This window comes from Carcharodon carcharias, chromosome 15 (genome assembly GCF_017639515.1).
Source record: "Carcharodon carcharias isolate sCarCar2 chromosome 15, sCarCar2.pri, whole genome shotgun sequence".
In the NCBI taxonomy this organism is placed as follows: Eukaryota; Metazoa; Chordata; class Chondrichthyes; order Lamniformes; family Lamnidae; genus Carcharodon; species Carcharodon carcharias.
In genome coordinates this window covers 55,311,685-55,333,668 of record NC_054481.1, presented here as the reverse complement: position 1 = coordinate 55,333,668, position 21,984 = coordinate 55,311,685, and the positions used below count along the sequence as shown (strand labels likewise).

General features: G+C 43.2%; 1 protein-coding gene across 1 annotated transcript in view; it reads right to left on the bottom strand.

Moving 5' to 3' along the window:
- Nucleotides 1–1,901: 1,901 nt before the first annotated feature.
- LOC121288377 (protein ELFN1-like) overlaps nt 1,902–21,984 on the bottom strand; it is a 40,275-nt gene continuing 20,192 nt past the window's right edge. The window contains exon 5 of the mRNA XM_041206930.1: nt 1,902–4,649. Coding sequence (XP_041062864.1) covers nt 2,277–4,649 — 2,373 coding nt within the window. The 3' untranslated portion in view covers nt 1,902–2,276. The remainder of the gene's footprint in view (nt 4,650–21,984) is intronic.

Sequence of the window (21,984 nt, the reverse complement as noted above, 5' to 3'; positions counted from 1 at the left end):
CCCTATTTCAAAGTAGAACAGTGGAGTTCTCCCTGATGCCTTTGTCAGCATGTATCCCTCAATCAACTTTACTAAAAGCAGATTATCTGGTCATTGTCTCTTTCCTCTCTTTTGTAGAACCTTGCTGAGTGAAAATTGATTGCTGTGTTTCCTACATTACAACAGTAACTACACCTCAATAATATTTAGTGCTTTGGAATGTCCTGAGGCGGTGAAAGGCACCATATAAATGAAAGGATTTCTTTCTTCCTTCTTGCACATGGACTCAAAGTCAGGAAGAATTGAAGGCAGTTTTGATATCTTGGACTTTTTCCAGTGTATATATACATAGGCCTGGGACTTAGAGACTGTAGTTTAGGTAATATCTGCTAATCCAATTACAGTACAAAGACTACATATATTAACCACTGGGAAGAGAGTGGGGCAAATTTAACTTTGACGTGGGAAAATTCAACATGAAGCAAAATCAGGTGAGGTTGTACAGCAAGATATTTACAGCACAGAACCAGACTACTCAACCCAACTGATCCATGTTGGCTTCTGCTCCACACAAACCTCCTTCCACTCCTCTTCATGTAGTTCTACCAACAGACCCTTTTCATCCCTACTCCCCACCGTGCTTAAATTGCTTCGATAGCATCTGTGCTGTTCACCTCTGTGACTCTATGTGGTAATGAGTTCCACATTCTACCCACTCTCTGGGATTGGATTTATTAGTTACTATCTTACATTTATGACCTTAGTTTTAGCCTCATCAATAAGTAGAAACATTTCCTCCATTTCTACCATATCAAACTTCTTAGCTAATTTTAAAGATGTCTATCAGGTCACTACTCAGCCTTCATTTTTCTCCAGAATAAAAACCCAGCTTGTTCTGCTGCCTTTCCTAATCAATATCATATTTCAGTTCTGGTGTCTGCCTTGTAGGAGGTCCTGTGGCACAATGGCCAGCATCCCTGCTCTGAGCTAGAAGCTCTGAGTTCAAGTCCTATCCCCAGATTTGAAGGCCAAGGATGGTGTGTTTATATCATGGCCAAACAGGTTGAGTATCAACTTGTAAATCTTTCTAACATATGCAATGGCAACTGGTAAAAATGAGAGATTATTGATCAGCCATGTGATGGAAAGAAAATTGGATCCTCTACCATCAATATTTTTAGCTCCATACTACAACATACATGTGAAAGTGTATGCTGTCACTGTAACTTAGACTCCTTGGCAGGCTTGTTGGCTCAGTTGGCTGGATGGTTGGTGTGGATCAGATTGGTGCCAACAGCATGGGATTCAATCCCTGTTCCAGCTGGGGTGGATTTGGGACCTGTCTCCTTAACCCTATTTGTAGTGGAGGTAGTGGTATTATGAATCAGACCTGCCTTAAGACAGAGAAGTCAAGAAGAAAGTCTCATTGTGAATCTTTCCTTTACCTTCTCCATTACCTCTATATCCCTTTCATAAATAGGGAGACCAGGACTCTGCACATTACTCCAAGTACTTCACCTAGATCTTTCAGTTTAACAAAACTTTACAACGCAATACATCTGTCGCCTACGGAACAAGACTGACCCCCTTAAAGATATGATGAGCTCTCTGTGTCCCATTGGCAGTTAAGATTTTACTCTTTCCGAGAGAACTCATGACTTGGACCAATGAGACAGAAAGAGAGTGTGACAGAAGAAACCATTCAGTCCATTTCTTTCACCAGTGCAGTTTTATCCAATGCCCGGGGTCAGTTATTCGGATATTCACTGGAAACCGAACAAACTGTTCTGTAAAATCCGCAATTAAAACCTGATACAAACAGGCGAAAAAATCCAGAAACATCATTGCAAATATAGAAATTTATCTGTACAGAACTGCAGGGAGAAGGGGGATATTTACTAGTAAATATTACTGTACAATGCAAGGTGTGAGCGGTGTGTGAGCTACAATTATACGGCACAGTCTAGTCACAGTGTACATTGTACAACGAACCATAATGCCCCATGTATACTACAGTGAGTCACAGTCACAGGACAGAGTCATGCGATAAATAACATCCAATATTCCAAGGCTTCTGGGTGTCCTTTATATATGTATATATCTTATATATATATAATTTTAAAAAAGAAATCCTTTGTACAGGTTTTAGACTTCAGTTTTGAGGGTTTTGGTGCACAGACTTGTGAGGGAGATTAAAGTTTTTAAGAACAGTAGAGTTGGTCAGGTTAAAAACAGCAGCTGTAAAGTTTTTGTTTGATTGGTTTTTTTGGTCCGATTACTTTCAATATCTCAAGGGCTCAAGATTTGTGCTGATTGGAGACACCCTTCCAGTAATCGAGGATATCGTGCAGGTCCTCATCCTTGGCAAACTGCACTTTTTTCCTCAGCGCATGTCCCGCTGCCATGTACTCTTCCTCTCTCTCTTTGTGCCTCTTCTTGTGCAATCTGAAGCGTTCCCAGATGCCCAGAGGCGGCTTGCTACTATACTCCGGGCTGGATGAGTAGCTGAGGTTATGGTACTGAGGTGAGAGCTGCGAGTATGCCATATCCCGCCGGGGCCGGCTAAGCGGCTCCAGGATGGAAGGCTTGCTGCGGCCGCTCGGTCCCTCTGACAGTGGCTGATCATCCTGGCGCCGACCCGGATAGGAGTGGCGGTGCTCGCTGCGCTGCTGTGCCCGTGGGACTGCGGCCGGGCTGCTGGCCGCAATCGGAGATGCCTTCTCGATGTACTGGGCCTCAGACCTGCAGGCGTGCCCTGGCACCGAGATATCGGAGTGGAAGGACCTGGGACTTCTTGCGGAGCCACTGGAGGAGGTGCTGGGGCGTTTAGGGGTCTCTTCGATACTGCTATGCCTCTGCAGTGGATGGTAACTCTCCTTAGAAATGGGGGACAAGAACCCAGGCTTGCCCTGCGGTTGCTCGGTGATCATTAGCACCTGGGGGTCCACTGAAGCCATGGCCCCAACCTTACCTCCTTGGAAAGAGCCAGTCTCTGATTTCAGTGCATCTATGCAATTATTGATGATCTGATTCACCTTATCCACTTCTTTGGCAATAGTCGAGATCTCTGCAGCAGAACTCCGGCCCTGCCCACCTCCTTCTACGTCCCTCCGATCGGAAGACTCCCCCGTTCTCACCTCAATATAGTTGCCCTTGGTGGTTTTAGGTGTCTCGCTCAACTCCTGAAGCTTATGTGACTCTGTGTCCCCTGATGATGGAAGGAAAGGCATCCTGGGTGCGGCTTCGCAAGGCGGCACTGGTTTCTGGACTAACTGGGAGATGGTGCTGGCTTCCATCTCCGCCCCATACTTCAGCTCAATGATAGTCTTCGTCATACTGCCAGGCTTTTTGTGCTTTTCCTCTTGTTGTCTCTTCTTGCGCAGACAGTAATACACCAGCCCCAGCACTATGACCATCCCAAAAAGGCAGCCAAGAATAGTCATGATGTAGTGTGTTGCAGTTGATGGTGGCGGTACTGTGCCTCTTGTCTTGTCGCTTCCTGTAGAAAACGTGACACAGGTTTGATTGTACCTTAAGGCATTCCGGATAGATGCCACGCAGTATGTGTAAGCGGTGTGGGGCTGGAGCCTGTCCAGCTTAATGATCTCTTGTTCTGTTTGCAACTTCTTTATGTCTGCATAAAAGCTGTTGTTGTATTGCACCAGAATGTACATTTTACTGAAAGGCCGGGGGATCTGCACTAACAAAGTGGCAGTTGTGTAAGTAACATGCTCTACCTTTATCACTGGTGCACGAGTTTCACGGGTAGGGGAATGGTAGGTTATAATGGGAGTGGGATCATCGCCTGAGGAGCAGTCTTCAGCTCCGCAAGGGCTGTCAGAGGTGGTGGTGGTCGGGGGCATCCGGGTAGGCATGAACTTGGGGTCAAAGGTGTAGGTGTCATCACAAGTTGAGACAAGCAAGCTGTAGGCGCTCTGTGTCTGGCTTTGGCTCAGCAAGGCATGGCCTGCGTAACGAGATGGGGATTCACACTGCATCCGATCATAGCTCCTGGTGGTGTTGTTGAACTGCACCAGCCATTTCAGGAAGCCCAGCAAATTGCAGGAGCAGTAAAATGGGTTGCCATAGAGTTCACAAGTCGTGAGTTTGCCAAGACCATGGAAGGTGGAACTTTCCAATGTTTGCAACCGATTCATGGACAGGTCGATGTTCATAATATTGGGACATTCCCAAAAGGAATTGGGACTCACCACCTCAATTAGGTTGGCTTGGAGATAGAGATATTCCAACCTGCCCAGTCCCCGCAGGATACCGTCAGTGATGTTCCGAAGCTTATTGAATCCCAGTTGCAAAACACGCAGGTTGTACTGGGCAGAAAAGGCTCCATCCTCGATGTAGGAAATATCATTCTTGGTCAGATTGAGTTCTGTCAGGTTGCCAAACCTGTTCAGTGAGGAATACTGGACACTTTTGATCTTGTTCTCATTCAGCCGGAGGTCCACGATGGTGCTGTTGATGTGCTGAGGAATGGATTCGTATGGGGGTTGGTTTTGGCTGCAAATTGCCAGCCACACAAATCCTTTCTCTCCCTCAATGAGCCAGCAGTCACCATATACTCCAGCAGCATTAAACAAGGAGGCTAGAGAGACCCAGAGAGTGAGACTGTGCAGAGCCATCCCCTTGTGCTCTCGGGGTTTGTGAGCAAAGAGCTGTCAATAGCACCCACCTCTACAACAAGTTGAGATATTTTGCAGGGCTCAGTGTACACTTTATTTTTGAAATGCTAATTAATAAACTGAGGTGCAATTATTTGCTTGCTTCATGACATTTTCCTTGTCCATTTTTTCTCTACACACAGTTCTCTTTGAATTCTTGTGTGCACTGTGTCCCCATCTGCAGACATTCCTTGAGATAGTTTCAACAGCTTGTCTTGGTTTTCCTAAGAAGGGGAAGAAAAGACAATATAATAAGGCTGATTTGAGATTTTTTCTGATCATAATTACTTCCTATAAGAATTTGGTCCCCAAGTTAATCAGGCCTTTTTAATTGAAGTACCATAGGATTTATTTTGTTTTGGCATCTGTGTGATATTCCAGGTGGCTTTAAATAGCTTGAAATTGTGGAAGTCTGACAAGTTTGTTATTTCAACAACATTTCCACAACTCTATGCCACTTGAAAACCAGGAAACAGGAGGCATGGGTTTGGACAGGTCTATCCTCCTGGAGCCTTCCATTTTTTTCCAATGAACTCATCATTGGAGGGCAATTGTAATATTCCCCTATTGGCCCAGATATGAAGTTCTCATATTTCTAATGGAGTAGCTATATTAAAATTTGATCTGATAAGGGAGATGTACTATTATTTACTTGCCTTGAAACACCCAGCAGTTAGCTCTCCTGATGACTCGATGGATAAATTGATGTTATACAGATATAGACCAGGAAGTCTCAGCTTCAATACTGAGTTAGCTGATCTTAATCAAGATGTTACAACTAGTTCCCATACCCATAGGTTAAAGAGAGGAAAATCAATTAACCATGAACCTATTCACTATTGTCTCCTGGACAGTAGACATGGTAGATGTAAGGGCCTATCTTAGCTGTGATATCTTCTACGGTCAAATTGCCTTGTTGAGGCTCAAATAAGGAGCTGCATCACCCAAATGTTTGCTGTGCCTTGTTTGATAGCACTCTCCCTTCTGAAGGGTTCAAGTCCCACTCATTGGGAGGAATTTAATTCCCTTCCTAGCACAGGAGGCAGGGGCCCCGTATAATCAAATGTAAAGATGCAAGATGGAGAACTCATCGCCTTCCCAACTCTCTCCCGTGAAGTTGGGATGGTGAAGGTTGAGGACGACCTCCATGCATGGAAGCCAACTGGCTCTCTTGTGCCTCCGCACTTCTAGATGCTCCATCAATGTTGGCCATACCATCAGCTGCCTAGGCCCTAAGCTCTGCAATTCCTTATCTAAATATCACCCCCTCTCTACTTCTCTTCCTTTAAGATGCTCCCTAAAACCTACAACCCAAACTGGTCACTAAGGGCCCCGTCACGCTGCCAAGGTGGGGTGGGGTGGGTGGATCTGGGGGTTTGGAGGGGTGCCCTCCTGATTGGGCACCTAAAGCCCCAGGGTGTGCTCCCTGGCAGTAAGTGCCAACCCCACTGTAAGAGCTCCCTTTGACCTCCACATCAACCTACCACCCCACCCACCACCGCCACCCCCACCTCCTCAAACCCCTTCACCAGAGCCTGCCTGACTGGTCCCGAGAGCCCGCCATCTTATCTCCCGGGGCCTTTTGCAGTAGCAGCAATGGCCACTGCTCCTAGTAGCACTGCTGGGATTGAAGAACTGTCAGTCCTTTGATTGGCAGGCAGTTTTTGGAGGAGTGTTCTTTGCCTTTAAATGTACTGAAGCCCAGACAGCAGTCAGTAGACTATCTGATAGGCATTTAATCCTGTCGGGGCTCCCAGAAATGGCTGTAGCAAGATTGTCACAGGCTTTTTGGGGCCAATCCATGGCCATTAAATTCAGCTGAGTTGAGCAAAAGTATCTAGGCTGAATCTCCAGTGCAGTACTGAGTGAGTGATGCATTGTCGGAGGTGTTGCTTCTTGGAAGCGATGTAAAACCAAGACCCCATCTACCCTCTTGGAAGGATGTAAAAGATCCATGCACACTACTTAGAAGAGCAGGGAAATTCTCCCTTATATCCCTTAAACAATACCTAAAAACAAATTATCTGGTCATTTACTGTTTGTACACAAATTGGCTGCTTGTTTCCTATATGAAAATAGTGACTGCACTTCAAAAGTACTTCATTGGCTGCAAAGCGCTTTGGAACATGCTGAGGCTATGAAAGGTGCAATATGCAAGTTCTTGCTTTCTTTCTTAACTGTTGAATCAATCGTACTTTTTGCACTCATTGTTAGAATTCTGGAACTATCAATTCTCATTTCAATCTCAGCACTATAAATAGCAGAAATTCTCCCCAGTGGCCAGGCCAATAATTATTTCTTTATCCCTGAACACCTGAAATAGATTATGCGGACATTTCTGTGCACAACTGGCTACCATGTTTCCTATGTTATAGCAGTTAATATACTTCAAAAATACGTCAGAGGCTTTGAAGCACTTTAGGATGTCCTGAGGTCATGAAGGGAGCTATATAAATGCAAGTCTTTTTTCTACCAAGTGTCAGGACTAGATTATATGAATATAATTTGTAACTGCTGCATACAGTTTTCAATCAATTTGAATCAGCCCAGTTTGGAATGGGGGGGAATTACCTCTTCTAAACTGAGTGACAGAAAATACCCACAATCCACTTCAGATTCCCAATTTATTGCTGAGTTGGGCAATAACCAAATGCATTGGGGTGAAGGAGAGGAGTGGAATTTCAGAATTAGTTCCAGTAATAAAAATTGTCCTGCACTTGTGTACATAAGCATTTCCTTTGTGCTCCCTCATCACTTCAGTAATAAAAACAACTTGCATTTATGTGGTCTCTTCAACATTGTAAAACACCCCAAGGTATCATAACAGGATAGTCACATAAGTAGATATTAGGACAGGTGACTAAAAGTTTGGTCAAAGACATAGGTTTTAGAGAGCATCTTAAAGGAGAAGAGGTAAAGAGGGGAAGATGTTTAGGGAAGGAATTCCAGAACTTAGGGCTTAGGCAGCTCATGGCCCAGGCAACATTGATGGAACTTTTAAAATTGCAGATGTACAAGAGGTCAGTATTGGACAAGAGTAAAGATCTCAAGACAGTTGTGCTGGGGGAGGTTACAAAGATAGGAAGGAGCAAAGCCATACTTGAAAACAAGGATGAAAATTTTAATGTCATGGTGTTGCCAAACCAAGAGCCAATAGTGGTCAGTGCACACAGGGTGATGGGTGAATAAGATTTATTGCAGGTTAGGATATGGACATACCAGTGATGTTATCAGAAGTGGAGCCAGAAACTATTGACAGATCTCAGTCCTGTAATTTTTTCCACTTTCTTTTTTTTTAAGAATTAACTTTGGTGAGAAATGAGTGACCATATAAACTATGAAATGAATCTAAGGTATTGAGTGAGTCTAATTACCTCCTAATTTACTGGGTGTTCTATTGAGATTGGTTTATAATGTCGTGGAATGAAACTGGAAGAAGTGAGTGGCTATGGTGAAAAGAAAACTAGGCATGTGGGAGCGTAGGTCCCTCTCCATTGTGGGTAAGAACCTGGTCATCAGGTGTGAGACACTCTCCGTGTTGCTGTACATGGCACAGGTCGGGCCATTCCTCACTCTTGCACTGTGGCAATCACCTGAGCCATCTTTCTCTTTATCTGGAGGTTGAAAATGGATCGTGTTCGCAGGCACACAATGAACAAACCTCCAGATAAAGGTGGAAAAAACGTGCCCAGCATCACCCTCATACTGATGGCCACCTTTGCGTGTGGCTGCATCAAGCTGTACGTAGACCCTCAGGATGCAAACACCAAGTGTCACTCCGTGCTGAGGTTCTACCTGTCCCCGGTGTTGCGAAGGATGGGTCTGGCCACGCTGCCTTGGAACGCTCCAAGTAGTTGGACCGTGCCATACCACCTGTCCCTCGTGGAAAAATTTATGCAGAGAAACACCTTTGACCATAAGCCCATTAGGCAGTGGTCGGTCCTAGAGGCCCTGCGGGAAAAGGAGATGGTGGATCCTGTCGGATGGTTCCCCGAGCAGACTGTCAAAGTCATTTGGCAGAATGCCTCATTGCCAGAACTTTCCAACAAGCACCAAGACATAGCTTGGCTGGTGGTGAGAAAGGCTCTGCCCGTCAGATCCTTCCTACATGCCAGGAGTCTCACCGCCTTTGCACGCTGACCTCGAGGTGGCTGTGGTGGGGAAGAGACTGTTGTTCTCCTCCTTGTGGAATGTGCCTTTGCAAAGAAGGTTTGGAGAGAGATGTAATGGTTTTTGTCGAGGTTCATCCTGAGCAGTTCTGTGACACAGGATTCTGTGCTCTGTGGGCTGTTCCCAGGGACACACATCGAGACAAACATCAGCTGCAGCTGGAGGATCATCAACTCGGTGAAAGACGCTCATCGGTCTGCCCAAAACTCATTGGTCTTCCAGTGCAAAGAGTTGTCCCTCACTGAGTGTTGCAGACTGGCACATTCTAAGGTCCAGGACTACATGCTGAGGGATGCACTAAAGTTTGGGGCAGCCGCTGCAAAGGTGCAATGGGGAAAGGTTGCTCGCTAAGACTTTTCTGCCACAGTGCACCGAAGAGCTGGGAATTGCTTAGGCCCCTTGGGCTGTATGATTCACGTTGAAGGTATACAGTGAATACTACATGTATCATGATTGTATTGAAGCACCTCAGAGTGCAACATTATCTATGTCGATAACTTGAATACCATTGCACTGTCTGACTGACTGTAATGACCATGTTGAAATGTCTATAATGTTCATTGACTGTATTGAGGCACCTCATGATCTTTGTGGAAAACTGGTATATGATTGCACTTTTGATGATAGCCATTTTGAATGTTTTGTAATGCTCTTTCAGACATTTTATGAAGAAAGTATATTTTTCCAAAAAAAAGTGGAATGATTGAAACCATCTTCCTCTGAGCATCCATCAATTTACAATCACGACAGCAAACACCTCTCATATTCTCCACTTTGTACTGTGTAAATGAAGATGGCAGTTTTAATCGGATGTAACGTTGCATCAGTTGGCCCATTTTATTTTATTCTGTACTGCAAGCTACACTCATAGACATCTACAGCACAGAAAGAGGCCATTCAGCCCATCGTGTCCGCACCAGTCACCAAAGATCTGGCGACACTAATCCCATATTCCAGCGCTTGGCCCATAGGCCTGGAGGCTATGGCAACGCAAGTGAATATCTAAATACTCCTTAAGAGAGCTGGACTTTGTTTCTGGATGGGGCAGAGATCACCGTGTACCTAAGGTAGGTGTTACATTACCATTAATCAGGGCTAGAGTGATCTCCTCGACCAGTTTCGATTTCCTAAGAGGGCTTGTGAGGAATTTCCCAGATTTTTCTTCTTGCCAAATTGGCCTGGGGTTTTAAATCTATTTTCTCACCTCTCCCAGGAAAACATGGACCAGAATTTTCACGTTGGTGTGCGGGGGTAGGCACAGCACACCAATGTGTAAAATGACATGCTGTGACGTCAGGCGTGCGCAGGTTTGCATAGGTAGTGTTCTACCGGCCATGTGTCATACTGGGTGGGCGAGCTTTAATTGGCCTGCCCATGTAAAATGGCAGTGTGGAGCCGATCACGGGTGACGACCAGCCCCGTGCCTGCTCCTGACCGGCCTGCCCAACATGGGGAAATTATCCCCATGGTTTCCGGGTTAGGTGGAGGGTGTATATATTGTGATGCACAAGGCATCACACCTGTGTGGGATTGGTAGATGGACCAGAGTCACTTTTCCTGTCTGTCGTTATTCATAAGTTTGTAAGGTTTGGGGGGAGCATTGAGGGGCAGTCAACAGCCTCCCTGACAGTCTCGGCAGAATTTTAAGGCCCCGTATCCACCGCGATGGGGCTGTAAAATGCAGCAAGCCATTCAAAACTCCATTGACTATGGCGGGACCATAAAATCCCATTGGTGGAAGGTGCTGTAAAATTCCGCTTTCTGTTTCCAAAAGCGTTGCTAATGACTGTGCAACAGAACTTTATAGCTGGGGGCCAATGGTTGATTGGGGTGAATCACAGGGACACACACTATCTCTTCTGGATTATGTGTATACATTTTTATATTCAATCTTGGGATGTGGGCACTGGCAAAGTGGCAACAATTGCCAGCATTTATTGCTCATCCACCGCTGAGGTGGTGGTGGTGAGCTTTCTTCTTGAGCAGCTGCAGTCCATGTGGTGAAGGTGCTCCCAGAATGCTGTCAGATAGATAGACAGTTCCAGGAGTTTGGTCCAGAGATGGTGAAGAAACAGCCGATATATGTCCAAGTCGGCATGATGTGTGATTTGAAAAGAAAGAAAGACTTGCATTTATATTGTGCCTTTCCTGATCACCAGACATCCCAAAGCGCTTTACAGTGTTTGGAGGGAAGTTGGAAGTGGCTGTGTTCTCATTCAACTGCTACAATTGTCCTTCTTGGTGGTAGAGGTTTGGGAAGTGCTGCCAAGGAAATTTTGCGAGTTGCTGCTGTGCCTCTAGTATATGGTGCACACTGCTGCCACTCTGCGCTAGTGATTGAGGGAATGGATATTTAAGCATAATGAACTGGTGGTTGGAATATTCTTATATTTTAGCCTTGAGTGCCCTCAGATTAGATGTGGAATGAGTCAAATCAAAGGTTAAGCCCTCCTCTACTGCTTTGCATAACCTACTGTTAGCAATGTAATTGTTTAGCCAACCACTAGGAGGCCCCTGAGTGCCACTTCCTCTCTTCTGATGGCTGAGTTCCCTACAGAGCAGTAGGGCTAGGATCAAAACTGTTGGCATTTGGTGGCAAGTCATTGGGGGCAGTAAACAGCTGACTCATCTTGCTTCCGTATTCCAGCTGTTTTTTTAAACTTCTTGCACTTTCATTTGTAAAACATTGGTAAATGCGTTTGCCCTTCTAACTGCATGGAACCCTCAGTAGGTGATGGACAAAAGAGGAGAGCATCAATCATGGTGTTTGTGGTACTAACAGTGCACAATAGTCCAGCTGAATGAGAAAGCAATCCCCGCAGTTAGTATAACTGATACTGGGATTAATGCTCACCCTATTAAATCACTGCACTGTTACCTGTGTGTACACTGCACTGTTAGCTGTGAGTACAATGTACAATTCCTGTTTATTCAGCATAGTAAAGATGAGAGCATCAATCACAACACAGGTACTAACCACGTACAGCTCCCATTTATTTTGCATAATGAGTTGCTGCATAGCCGTTGCCAGAATTGATTTGTGAAGTTCACCAATGTGAATTAAATTTCAACATAATTTACACAAAAGCGTTTTAACCCAGCAAAGGAGGATAGTAATATCTCTCAGCAAAGCATCCTCATGCCTCATAAACTTGTTGACAAACCAGAGCAATACTGAGGGGCAATAAGGTCAAAAGCAAAATACTGCGGCTGTTGGAAATCTGAAATAAAAACAGAAAATGCTGTACTCAGCAGGTCTTACAGCATCTGTGGAGAGAGAAACAGAGTTAATGTTACAGGTCTGTATTACAGGACCTTTCATCAGACCTTCCATGCAGTTCTGATGAAGGGACACAGAGTTGAAACATTGGTTGGAATTTTCCAGCCTCTCATGCCAGTAGTATCTTTTAGTCCTGCTGATGTGAATGGAGATTTCAATGGCTCACTGGCCACGCCACGGGGGAACTCGCTACAGAGTGGGGTGCTGGAACATTCCAGCCGTTAACTCTGTTTCTCTCTCTACAGGTGCAGTAATGTTCTAGTTTTGATCACTGATCTGTTAGCTGATCTGATCAGGGCAAATGGTACAGCACCTACAATGAACCTCAGTGCACCTGGACCAGAGAGTGAGAAATAAATGAATAAATCATGTAGGCATTTTTCTGCCAATCTCTACTCAATGAACTGCACTGGAAACTGTTCCTGGTAGCCTGCAGGTGAGAACTGGATCAGGTGCAGCTAGAACCATGATGCACACTATGGTTCAATAGCTCTCTGACATTTACCATCACCCATGAAGAATAACTTGGGCAAGGTAAAGGAGGACCATCTGTCCCCCAGATAGTTTAGCAATCTGGATGTTTCTCATCTGCATGACCACCCATGGAGCTGTGGCATTGCTAACCTTTGCTTGTCCCAGGTTGATAGTGCTGATGCTGGGGTCAGGTCCCTTTAACTATTTTCCCCCACTGACCCCTCACCCATGCTTAGAAACTTGCTGCAGAAGCAGGAAATGGCTGCTGCTAATCACAGGGGGCCTTACGTGCCCCGAATGGGTTGCTAATCCTCCAGGTATGTCTGGAGCTGCCAGAAATTAGAGATTTATCTCCTAGTCACAGTCGCAGGCAAACCAGAGGAGAAAAGAACATAGAAAAATTAACAATTTGAATTATTATAGTGCCTCTATTGTAGTAAAACGTTCCTAGGTGCTTTAGAGGAGCATTATCAAACACATTTTGACATCGATATTAGGAGAGATGGCCAAAAGCTTGGTCAAGGAGGTAAGTTTTAAGGAGCATCTTAGAGGAGGAGAGGTGATGGTGTTTAGGGAGGGAATGTCAGAGTTTAGGGGCTTGGACAACTAAGGAATGGCCTTCAAAGGTGGTCTGATTAAAATCAGGAATGCTCAAATGGACAGAAATTGGAGGAGCACAGAGATCTCAGAGGGTTGTAAGTATGTAGGAGATTACAGAGATATGGGAGGGTGAAGGATGACTTTTTAAAAATGGTATGCTTTGTTTTAATTTTCTTGAAAATTTTCATTTGTACTAATATAAACATTGGAGAAATTAGCAAAGGCTACTTAACTAATAGTCAAGAGTCAGCCAAGCTTAAGTTGATAGCTCTATTGCTTCTGTAGATTTGAATCTCGCCACAGAGATTTGAATACAACATTCAGGCCGATACTCCAGTGCAGTACCGATGAAGTGCTGCACTTCTGAGGTGCTGTCTTTCAGGTGAGATGTTAAACCATGGCCCTGTCTGCTGTCTCAGGTGGACATATGACCACTATATTAAAGAAGAGTAGGAGAGTTCTCCCTGGTGTGCTGGCCATATTGATCCCTCAATCAACATCACTAAAGAAAAAAGACTATTGGGTCAATATCACATTGCTGTTTGTGGAATCTTGCTGTGCAACACATTTCCTACATTGCAAAAGTGACGACAAATCAAGACTATTTAATTGGCTGTAGAGCGCTTTGGGACAACCTGAGGTCATGAAAGGTGCTTTCTTTCTAATAACGTAAGATCAAGTTGGGTGTGTTAGTTCAGTGGAGAGAGGTCACCAATTTTCCACTCTTCCCCATCTGACTATTGCCAGAAAATGGGGTCACAAGAAAGGGGAAGATCAGGTTTTTTGTAATCCAGAACGGATGGGAAGAAGTTGAAAAAATATTGTTAATCAAAACAGAAATAAGCTGGCAAGTTTCAGAACAGGAAATTAGGAGTTAGGAAGATGACATTAGAAACAGAATTTGCAAACTCCAAAAGCAAGTTCAAGCAAAGAAATTTTATATATTATTTTATGTTGTTACATTATGAAAATAGAGAGATACTGGTGTCTTCAAGGGTATTACATACTCTTGAGGTTGTGAACACATTTCTAATCTACTTGAGCTGCCTGGTAATACTTGAAGCCATCTGGTGCCATCCCTATATTACGCCTTCAATCCTTTGAGAGCTGCTGTAACATTGCTGTAGCAAATTAAAAAAAAATTTAAAAGATTAAAAGATTATAATGAGCTAGTTTGCGCAGAGAAGGCAGTGGATTAGGTCTATGCTAGAGGGCAACTGACACTGTCTGCAAAGAATAGATGATTTGTACTGGATTGTCATGATCATCAAGTTTAGTCTCTGAAGTGAAGTGCAATATTTTAAATTACAATCAAACATGTCAGAGTCAAAGCTGGGTTGTTATACCAATAGCATTAGAAGGTAATGCATGGTGCTTCTTCAGTAGTAGTTCCCAGACCCACGGCTCCCACCTCCTAGAAGGATAAGGGCAGCAGACACATGAGAATGGCATCACCTTCAAGTTTCACTCCAAGTCACATACACCATCTCAGCTTGGACATATAAAGACATTAAGTCAGAATTCTGGAACTCCCTCTTTAACAGGACTGTGGGAGCACCATCACAACATTGACTGCCGTGGTTCAAGAGACAGCTTGAGAAACTAGGGATGACAAATAAATAAAAGCAAAATACTGCAGATGCTGGAAATCTGAAATAAAAAAATAGAAAATGCTTGAAAAGTTCAGCAGGTCTGGCAGCAGCTATGGAGAGAGAAACAGAGTTAACGTTTCGAGTCTGTATGACTCTTCTAAAGATGACAAATAAATGCCTGCCTTCCTCAGATTCTGAGAATTTATTTTTAAAAGTGGGTTAGTCTTTGACTTCTCAGGACAGAGCTAGAACTGGATATTTTCTCAATCTGTTGTTACAGTTACTGCACTTCAAAGTTATTCACCAGGTATGAAGTGCTCGAGCCTTAATATAATGAGGCTCCATCTAGACACAAGCAATTTTTTTAATGTGGCGCGGCTGAAGTAAAACGAGTCCAATTACCACGCAATTCAATACAGACCACCCTCAGAGACGGTGGGAGGCTGATAGTGGTGGATACGAGTGAGGAAAATTAAACTGTGGACGGTAAGGGAATAAATCAAACATTGGAAAATAGAAGCAGCACGATTTGTCTCATTAATTTGTAAAGACCCCTTCAGAAAGAAAACTTGCATTTCTACAGTGCCTTTCACATCTCAAGCAGCTTTACAGTCGATGAAGTACTTTTTGATGTGCACTCATTATTGTAATGTGGGAAATGCCAATTTGTGCACAGCAAGGTCTCACAAACAGCAATTTGATCATGACCAGATAATCTGTTTTAGAAATGGCTGGAGATAATCTGGACGATATGAAGTTTCTTTCTCTTTTGAATTCTGTAGTCAGTCTTATTACTGTCCATCTTTACTTAATAATTAAACTTACATTTATCAGAAAAAGCTGAACAGGTTGGAGATGTTTTCTCTAGAAAAAATGAAGGCTGAGGGACAGTCTGATGGAGGCTGTTACAATGATGAACAGGTTTGAGAGACTGGATACAGAGAAGATGATCCTACTTCTGGGGGAGACTTAAACCAGGGGCCATAAATATAAGATAGTCACTAGTAAATAAAATTCAGGAGAAACTTCTTTACCTAGAGAATGCTTAGAATGTGGAACTCATTATTACATTGAGTAGTTGAGGTGAATAACATAGATCCATTTAGAGGAAGCTGGATAGTATTGGAGGGAGAAAGAAGGATATTTTGATACATTAGATGAAGAGAGCTGGGAGGAGACTTGTGTGGAGCATAAACAACAACATGGACTAATTGGGCGGAATAGCCTCTTTCTATGCTGTAAATATTATGTAAAGATAAATAAGATGTTTCTAAATATCATTCACGTAATCAGATGAAGACCTCCCTCATGTTGATGGGATTGTTAACTTCTACAGCATTTGTGTCCTCAAAAGATTTATGGAACAAGACTCTGTTCTCTGCAGAACAGCCTTTAACTTCAACTTATGTTTCCAAGGAGGGTATGGGCCTCTCATCTTTCACCGAAGAATAACTCCCATTAATCCCACTCAGTCCTGTCCAGCATGAGTCTCTGAACTTATTATATCACAGCAGTGACTTACACTTCAAAAAGTACTTCATTGGCCATAAAGTGCTTTGGGACATCCTGAGGTCTTTTAGGACATTATGGAACTGCCCGTCCTCTTGACTGTCTTCCTTTCCTCCCTCCCTCTCTCCTCCACAGAAAAACCAACCCATCTCAGAATCATCTCACTCCTGCTCACTCCTTATTCAAAGGACCACCTGACTTGCGTTGGTCCTGTCAGGATGTGACAGGAATCATTCTCCTTTCTTTTTCCCCACTCTCTTTCCTCTGCTACTGTTATCCAATTAGGGAAATACTGCCGAGCACCTTCCAGTGGACTGCATTCACTGCAAACAGCACTCAGGCTGATTTACCAACATTGGCTTTCGATAGATGGCTACAATAAAATCCAAATAATGATAATTAAATAATCACAGAAGTGTTTAAGACCAATTTTTTCCCTAAATGCATCTTTTGTATATCAAGCACAATTTAGAAGGAAATATCAAAGTTTTAATAACCAGTTCTCCCATTGTTGGATAAGAATGGACGCTGGCTGTTAAATAATAGATTCCACACTCCTTTGGATGAATTTGATTGAACAGCATTCTGCATAAAGTCAGCAGGGAGTGGGAAAACACAATCTTTTAAGTTATAAGGTTAGAAGAGTTTGCTCCATTGTTCCTCCATTTTCTTTGCATAGAATTACATAGAATGTACAGCAAAGAAACAGGCCATTTGGCCCAACTGGTCTATGCCAGTGTTTATGCTCCCAATGATCCTCCTTCCCAGCCCTTTTCATCTGACTCATCATCACATCCTTTTATTCCTTTCTCTCTCATGTACTATCTAGATTGTCTTTAAATGTATCTATGCTATTAGTCTCAACTATTCAAAATGGTAGCAAGTTCCACATTCAAAGCACTTTCAAGATAAAGAAGTTTTTCCTGAATTCCCTATTGGTTTTATTTGTGACAATCTTATATTTATGTTCCCCTAGTTTTGGACTTCCAACATGTGGAACCATCTCTACAAACACTCTATCAAGCCCATTTATAATTTTAAACATCTCTATCAGGTCACCCTTCAGCCCGCACTTTTCTAGAGAAAAGAACCCTAGCCTATGAAACTGTTCCTGATAGGTATGAATCTTGAATTATATAAAATGATTTTGGAGCAAAGTTTCTCTGGCTGGAAGTTTTTTTTTAATTTAGTGCAGGAGATTTAGTAGCTGGTCGAGGAGGGTTTTTTTTTACTTGGCTGAATCAGGTGATCTGATCCACTTTGTCATTCTTGGTGAAAGATGGTTCACAGAGGCCAGGCTGAGGCAGTGCTACAGGATTAAGGTGATAAATTAAAATCATAAATTTGTAATCAGGCTCCAACTAAAAGGCAGCATACGTTAAAATGAATGAGTGCTTGAGTTTTTAATCTAAAATAATTGAATCCAGGCTTTCTGCCCATGAAACATTTATCGTGTGTGTTTAACTCTTTGTGAGTTACCACATTTCCTTTAAGGTTTGCATCAATCAATAAGATAATCCTTCAGATAGGTGAGCAAGTAGGCTTGCAATGAACTTCGAGCCTGATTAATGATGGTTATCATTTGCACTTAAATGATCCTAAGAACACTTAAGTAATTTCAGCTATTAAATAGCATCAGTCAAAAAACTAAAGGCAACCAAAATTAATATTTTAAACAAATAATTAAAATATCAAAGAATGTCTGTGAAAGGCCCTTCAGGCAAAAACATTGGCCACGTTGAAAGGAATGGGAGAGTATATGAGGTAAGGGAAGAATTAAAGATTGAAACTTGCAGATTGTAAACAGACTGGGACAGGTGAATAGTTCTATAGCTTTAACCTCCTAGGGAAGACTGGATTAGGGTGTGTTGAATAGTGATTTCCACATCTGGAAGACATGGGTAAGGAAGATTGATGATCAGGAAGAAAGAAAGAATTTGAATTGAGGCTTCCATACTATAAAAAGGAAAGAGAAGCACTGGAGAAAGTGAAAACAAAAATTTGCAGGGATGTACCATTACTGAGAGACTATAGCTATCTGAAAGATTAAACAGGTTGTTTTTTTTCTTTAGGGAAGGAAGCCTGCTGTCCATACCAGGTCTGGCCTGTATATGACTCCTCTCCCACACCAATGTGGCTGACTCTTGATGCCCTCTGAACTGACCTAGTGAGCTACTCAGTTGAATCAAAACCATTACAAAGATTTCTTTCAGGGCCAGGGAATAAATTGTTGACTTTACCAGAGTTGTCCTGAGAACTAATAGATTAAAAAGAAAATTTCCACTGTGTTTCTTTCACTTCCACTATACACACAGATCCTGGTTCAAGGTACAGGAGCTCTTAGCAACTGCACTGTATATTTACTAATTCCTGAATGAGTTTTTGCTTGGCGCCTTACCTATTAGCCCAAGATTGCCAGCTAACAGCCTAGAAGGGGATGGATTTGGAGAAGCCTTGGGTGCAACCAGAGCCTGGTTTTGTAACTGATGAAAAATCTTAATAATAGGAGTGTGATGCCTGCTTCCTCCTAAGATCAAATAATCTGTTATCACTTGCTAACTGAGCTCTTGCACAAAGACTGTCTTGTCTTTTGGAGGAGACGTTAAACCAAGGCACCATTTGCCCTCTCACATAGACATAAAAGATCCCATGGCACTATTTTGAAGAAGAGCAGGGAGTTCTCCTGGCATTCTAGTCTGTGTTATCCCTCAACCAGCATTGCTAAAAAAAAATAATCTGGTCATTATTGTATTGCTCTATGTGGGAGCTTGCTGTGCATAAATTGGCTACCACATTTTCCTACAATATCATGACTACACTTCAAAAAGTACTTACTTGTCTGTAAAATGATTTGGAAGATCATATGAAAGGTCATTGTATGTAACTTTTTTTTTACCTTCACCATTTAGGCAATATACTAGTGGCACAAATCACCCACCCATTTGTAGTCTCTCCCCCTCGCTATCTCTGTAACATCTCACAATCTTCTGACAGAACTGCAGTCCTCAAATTCTGGTCTCTTGAATCCCTGATTTTCTTGGCTTCACCATTGGCAATTATGCCTTTAGCTGCCCCCACCCCCACCCCTGCAAGCCCTGGAATTGTTTCCCTACACCTCTCCGCCTCTCTAACTCTCTCTCTTTCTTTAGGACGCTCCTTAAAAGCTACCTCTTTGACTAAGCTTTTGTTCATCTGTATTAATATCTTTTTTTGCGGTTTGGTATTAAAATGTGACCAACTTTGTTTCTGTGAATTGCCTTGGGATGTTTCCTACATTAAAGATGCTGTATAAACGCAAGTTGTTGTTATTATTGTGTGGCTTGGATAGATCTAGGTAGCATTCCAGACACACTTTGTTTACCATTGCACAGGCTGATAGCACATACAATTATGAAACATTCGCATATGTCATACAATTTGAACCACTGTAGTCAGTAATTTTTTCATTCATTCATGGGATATGGGCTTCGCAGGCTGGACCAGCATTTATTGCCCATCCCTAGTTGCCCTTGAGAAGGCGGTGGTGAGCTGCCTTCTTGAACTGCTGCAGTCCAGGTGGTGTAGGTACACACAGTGCTGTTAGGAAGGGAGTTCCAGGATTTTGACCCAGACACAGTGAAGGAACGGCGATATATTTTCAAATCAGGATGGTGAGTGACTTGGAGGGGAACTTCCAGGTGGTGGTGTTCCCATCCACCTGCTGCCCTTGTCCTTCTAGATGGTAGTGGTTGTGGGTTTGAAAGGAGCTGTCGAAGGTTCCTTGGTGAATTCCTGCAGTGCATCTTATGGACGGTACACACTGCCGCTACTGTGGGTCGGTTGTGGAGGGAGTGAAAGTTTGTGGATGTGGTGCCAATCAAGCGGGCTGCTTTGTCCTGGATGGCGTCAACCTTCTTGAGTGTTGTGGGAGCTGCACTCATCCAGGCAAGTGGGGATTATTCCATCACATTCCTGACTTGTGCTTTGTAGATGGTGGACAGGCTTTGGGGAGTCAGGAGGTGAGTTACTCGTCACAGGATTCATAGCCTCTGACCTGCTCTTATAGCCACAGTATGTGGCTTGTGGCCAGTCCAGTTCAGTTTCTGGTCAATAGTAACCCTCAAGATGTTGATAGTGGAGGATTCAGTGATGATAATGCCATTGAACACTGAGGGATGTTGGTTGGATTCTCTCTTGCTGGAGATGGTCATTGCCTGATACTTGTGTGGCGCGAATATTACTAATTCCTAAGCATTCAGATAATCTAATGCTGAGAGCTTTTGCTAAACAGGTGAATGTGATGAAATAACAAAAAATAAAAAAGTCTTTAAAAGGATAAAACAGTAAATGGAAAAATAATCAAACAGACGGGGGCATTGCTGGATTCCCTGTGCTTGTTAACACAGGACCTGAGAGGCACCAGACAGAGATAAGTGACTTGTACAGGTTAGGTGATTTCAACGCAATTGAAAATAAATAGCGGTTCATTATAAGCAAATAAATAGTGGTTCTTTATAAGCAAAATGCCGCAAAGGAAACTTGTAATAAATGGGTGTGTGTTATATTCAGCAGTGCGTGCAGTAGCTAAACTTGACACACAATAAACATCTCTACATGACACTGACCTGTTAAAACAGCAGTGAGAATGCCACATTGTATTGTATTCATGACACTGCCAGAGTTTGCGACTGGGCAGTTCTCAAATCACAAAAGTAATTGTACCAGGGCTAAGGATCTTCAGTTACATGGAGAGACTAGAAAATCTAGGAATGTTCTGCTTAGACCAGACAGTCTTAAGAGGAGATTTAATAGAGATGTTCAAACTCATGAAGGGTTTTGGTAGAGTTCATAACGAGAAACTCTTAGAATTGGAATGAAGGGTCGGTAATCAGAAAGCATAGATTTAAGCTAATTAGCAATAGAATTGGAGAAGATGAGAAGAATGTCCTGCAGTCAGCATTGTGGTGAAGCAGTCTGGGAAGAGTGTCCTGCAGTCAGCATCATGGTGAAGCAGGCTGGGAAAAGTGTCCTGCAGTCAGCTCTTGTTGACAATAACAAGAATGACATCACAAGACCGCATGAGAGAGTGGTGGAGAGATCAGAACCAGCGTGAGTATGGGAAAGCTTCAAAAAGTGATGTCAGCACAAAGGTGAGAACTGATTGGTGAGTAGTGGGTAAGTGTTTTTCTCCAGTTTTTTCTCCAGTTTAAAATAGATTAAGCTAAGGAAAGGTAAGAGTCCCAGTTTTTATTTAAAGTACATAAATAATTTAACTTTTTTTTACTGTATTTAACTTAAAGTAAGGGTTTTTTATCAACTAGAAGCATGACAGGGCAGCTCAGTCCCGTGTTATGTACTGTGTGCAACATATGGGAAGTCCTAGATGCTCCTTGCGCTCTGACCGACCACGTGTGTAGGAAGTGCCACCAGCTGCAACTACTTGAGCTCTGAGTTTCGGAGCTTAAGCGGCAGCTGGAGGCTAAGAGTTTCGTGGATAGCACGTTCTTAGAAGTGGTCACCCCACAGCTTACGGAAGTGCAGACAGAGGGGGAATGGGTGACCATCAGTCAGAAGAAAGGCGTCAGGCAGATAGCCATGAAATCCCCGGGATCCATCTCGCTCGAGAACCATTTTTCTGTGTTGGAAAACGGTGAAAGTGATGGTTCCTCTGGGGAGTGCAGCCACGCTCATGACACTGAGAGGGGCTCAGCTGCACGGGGCTGGG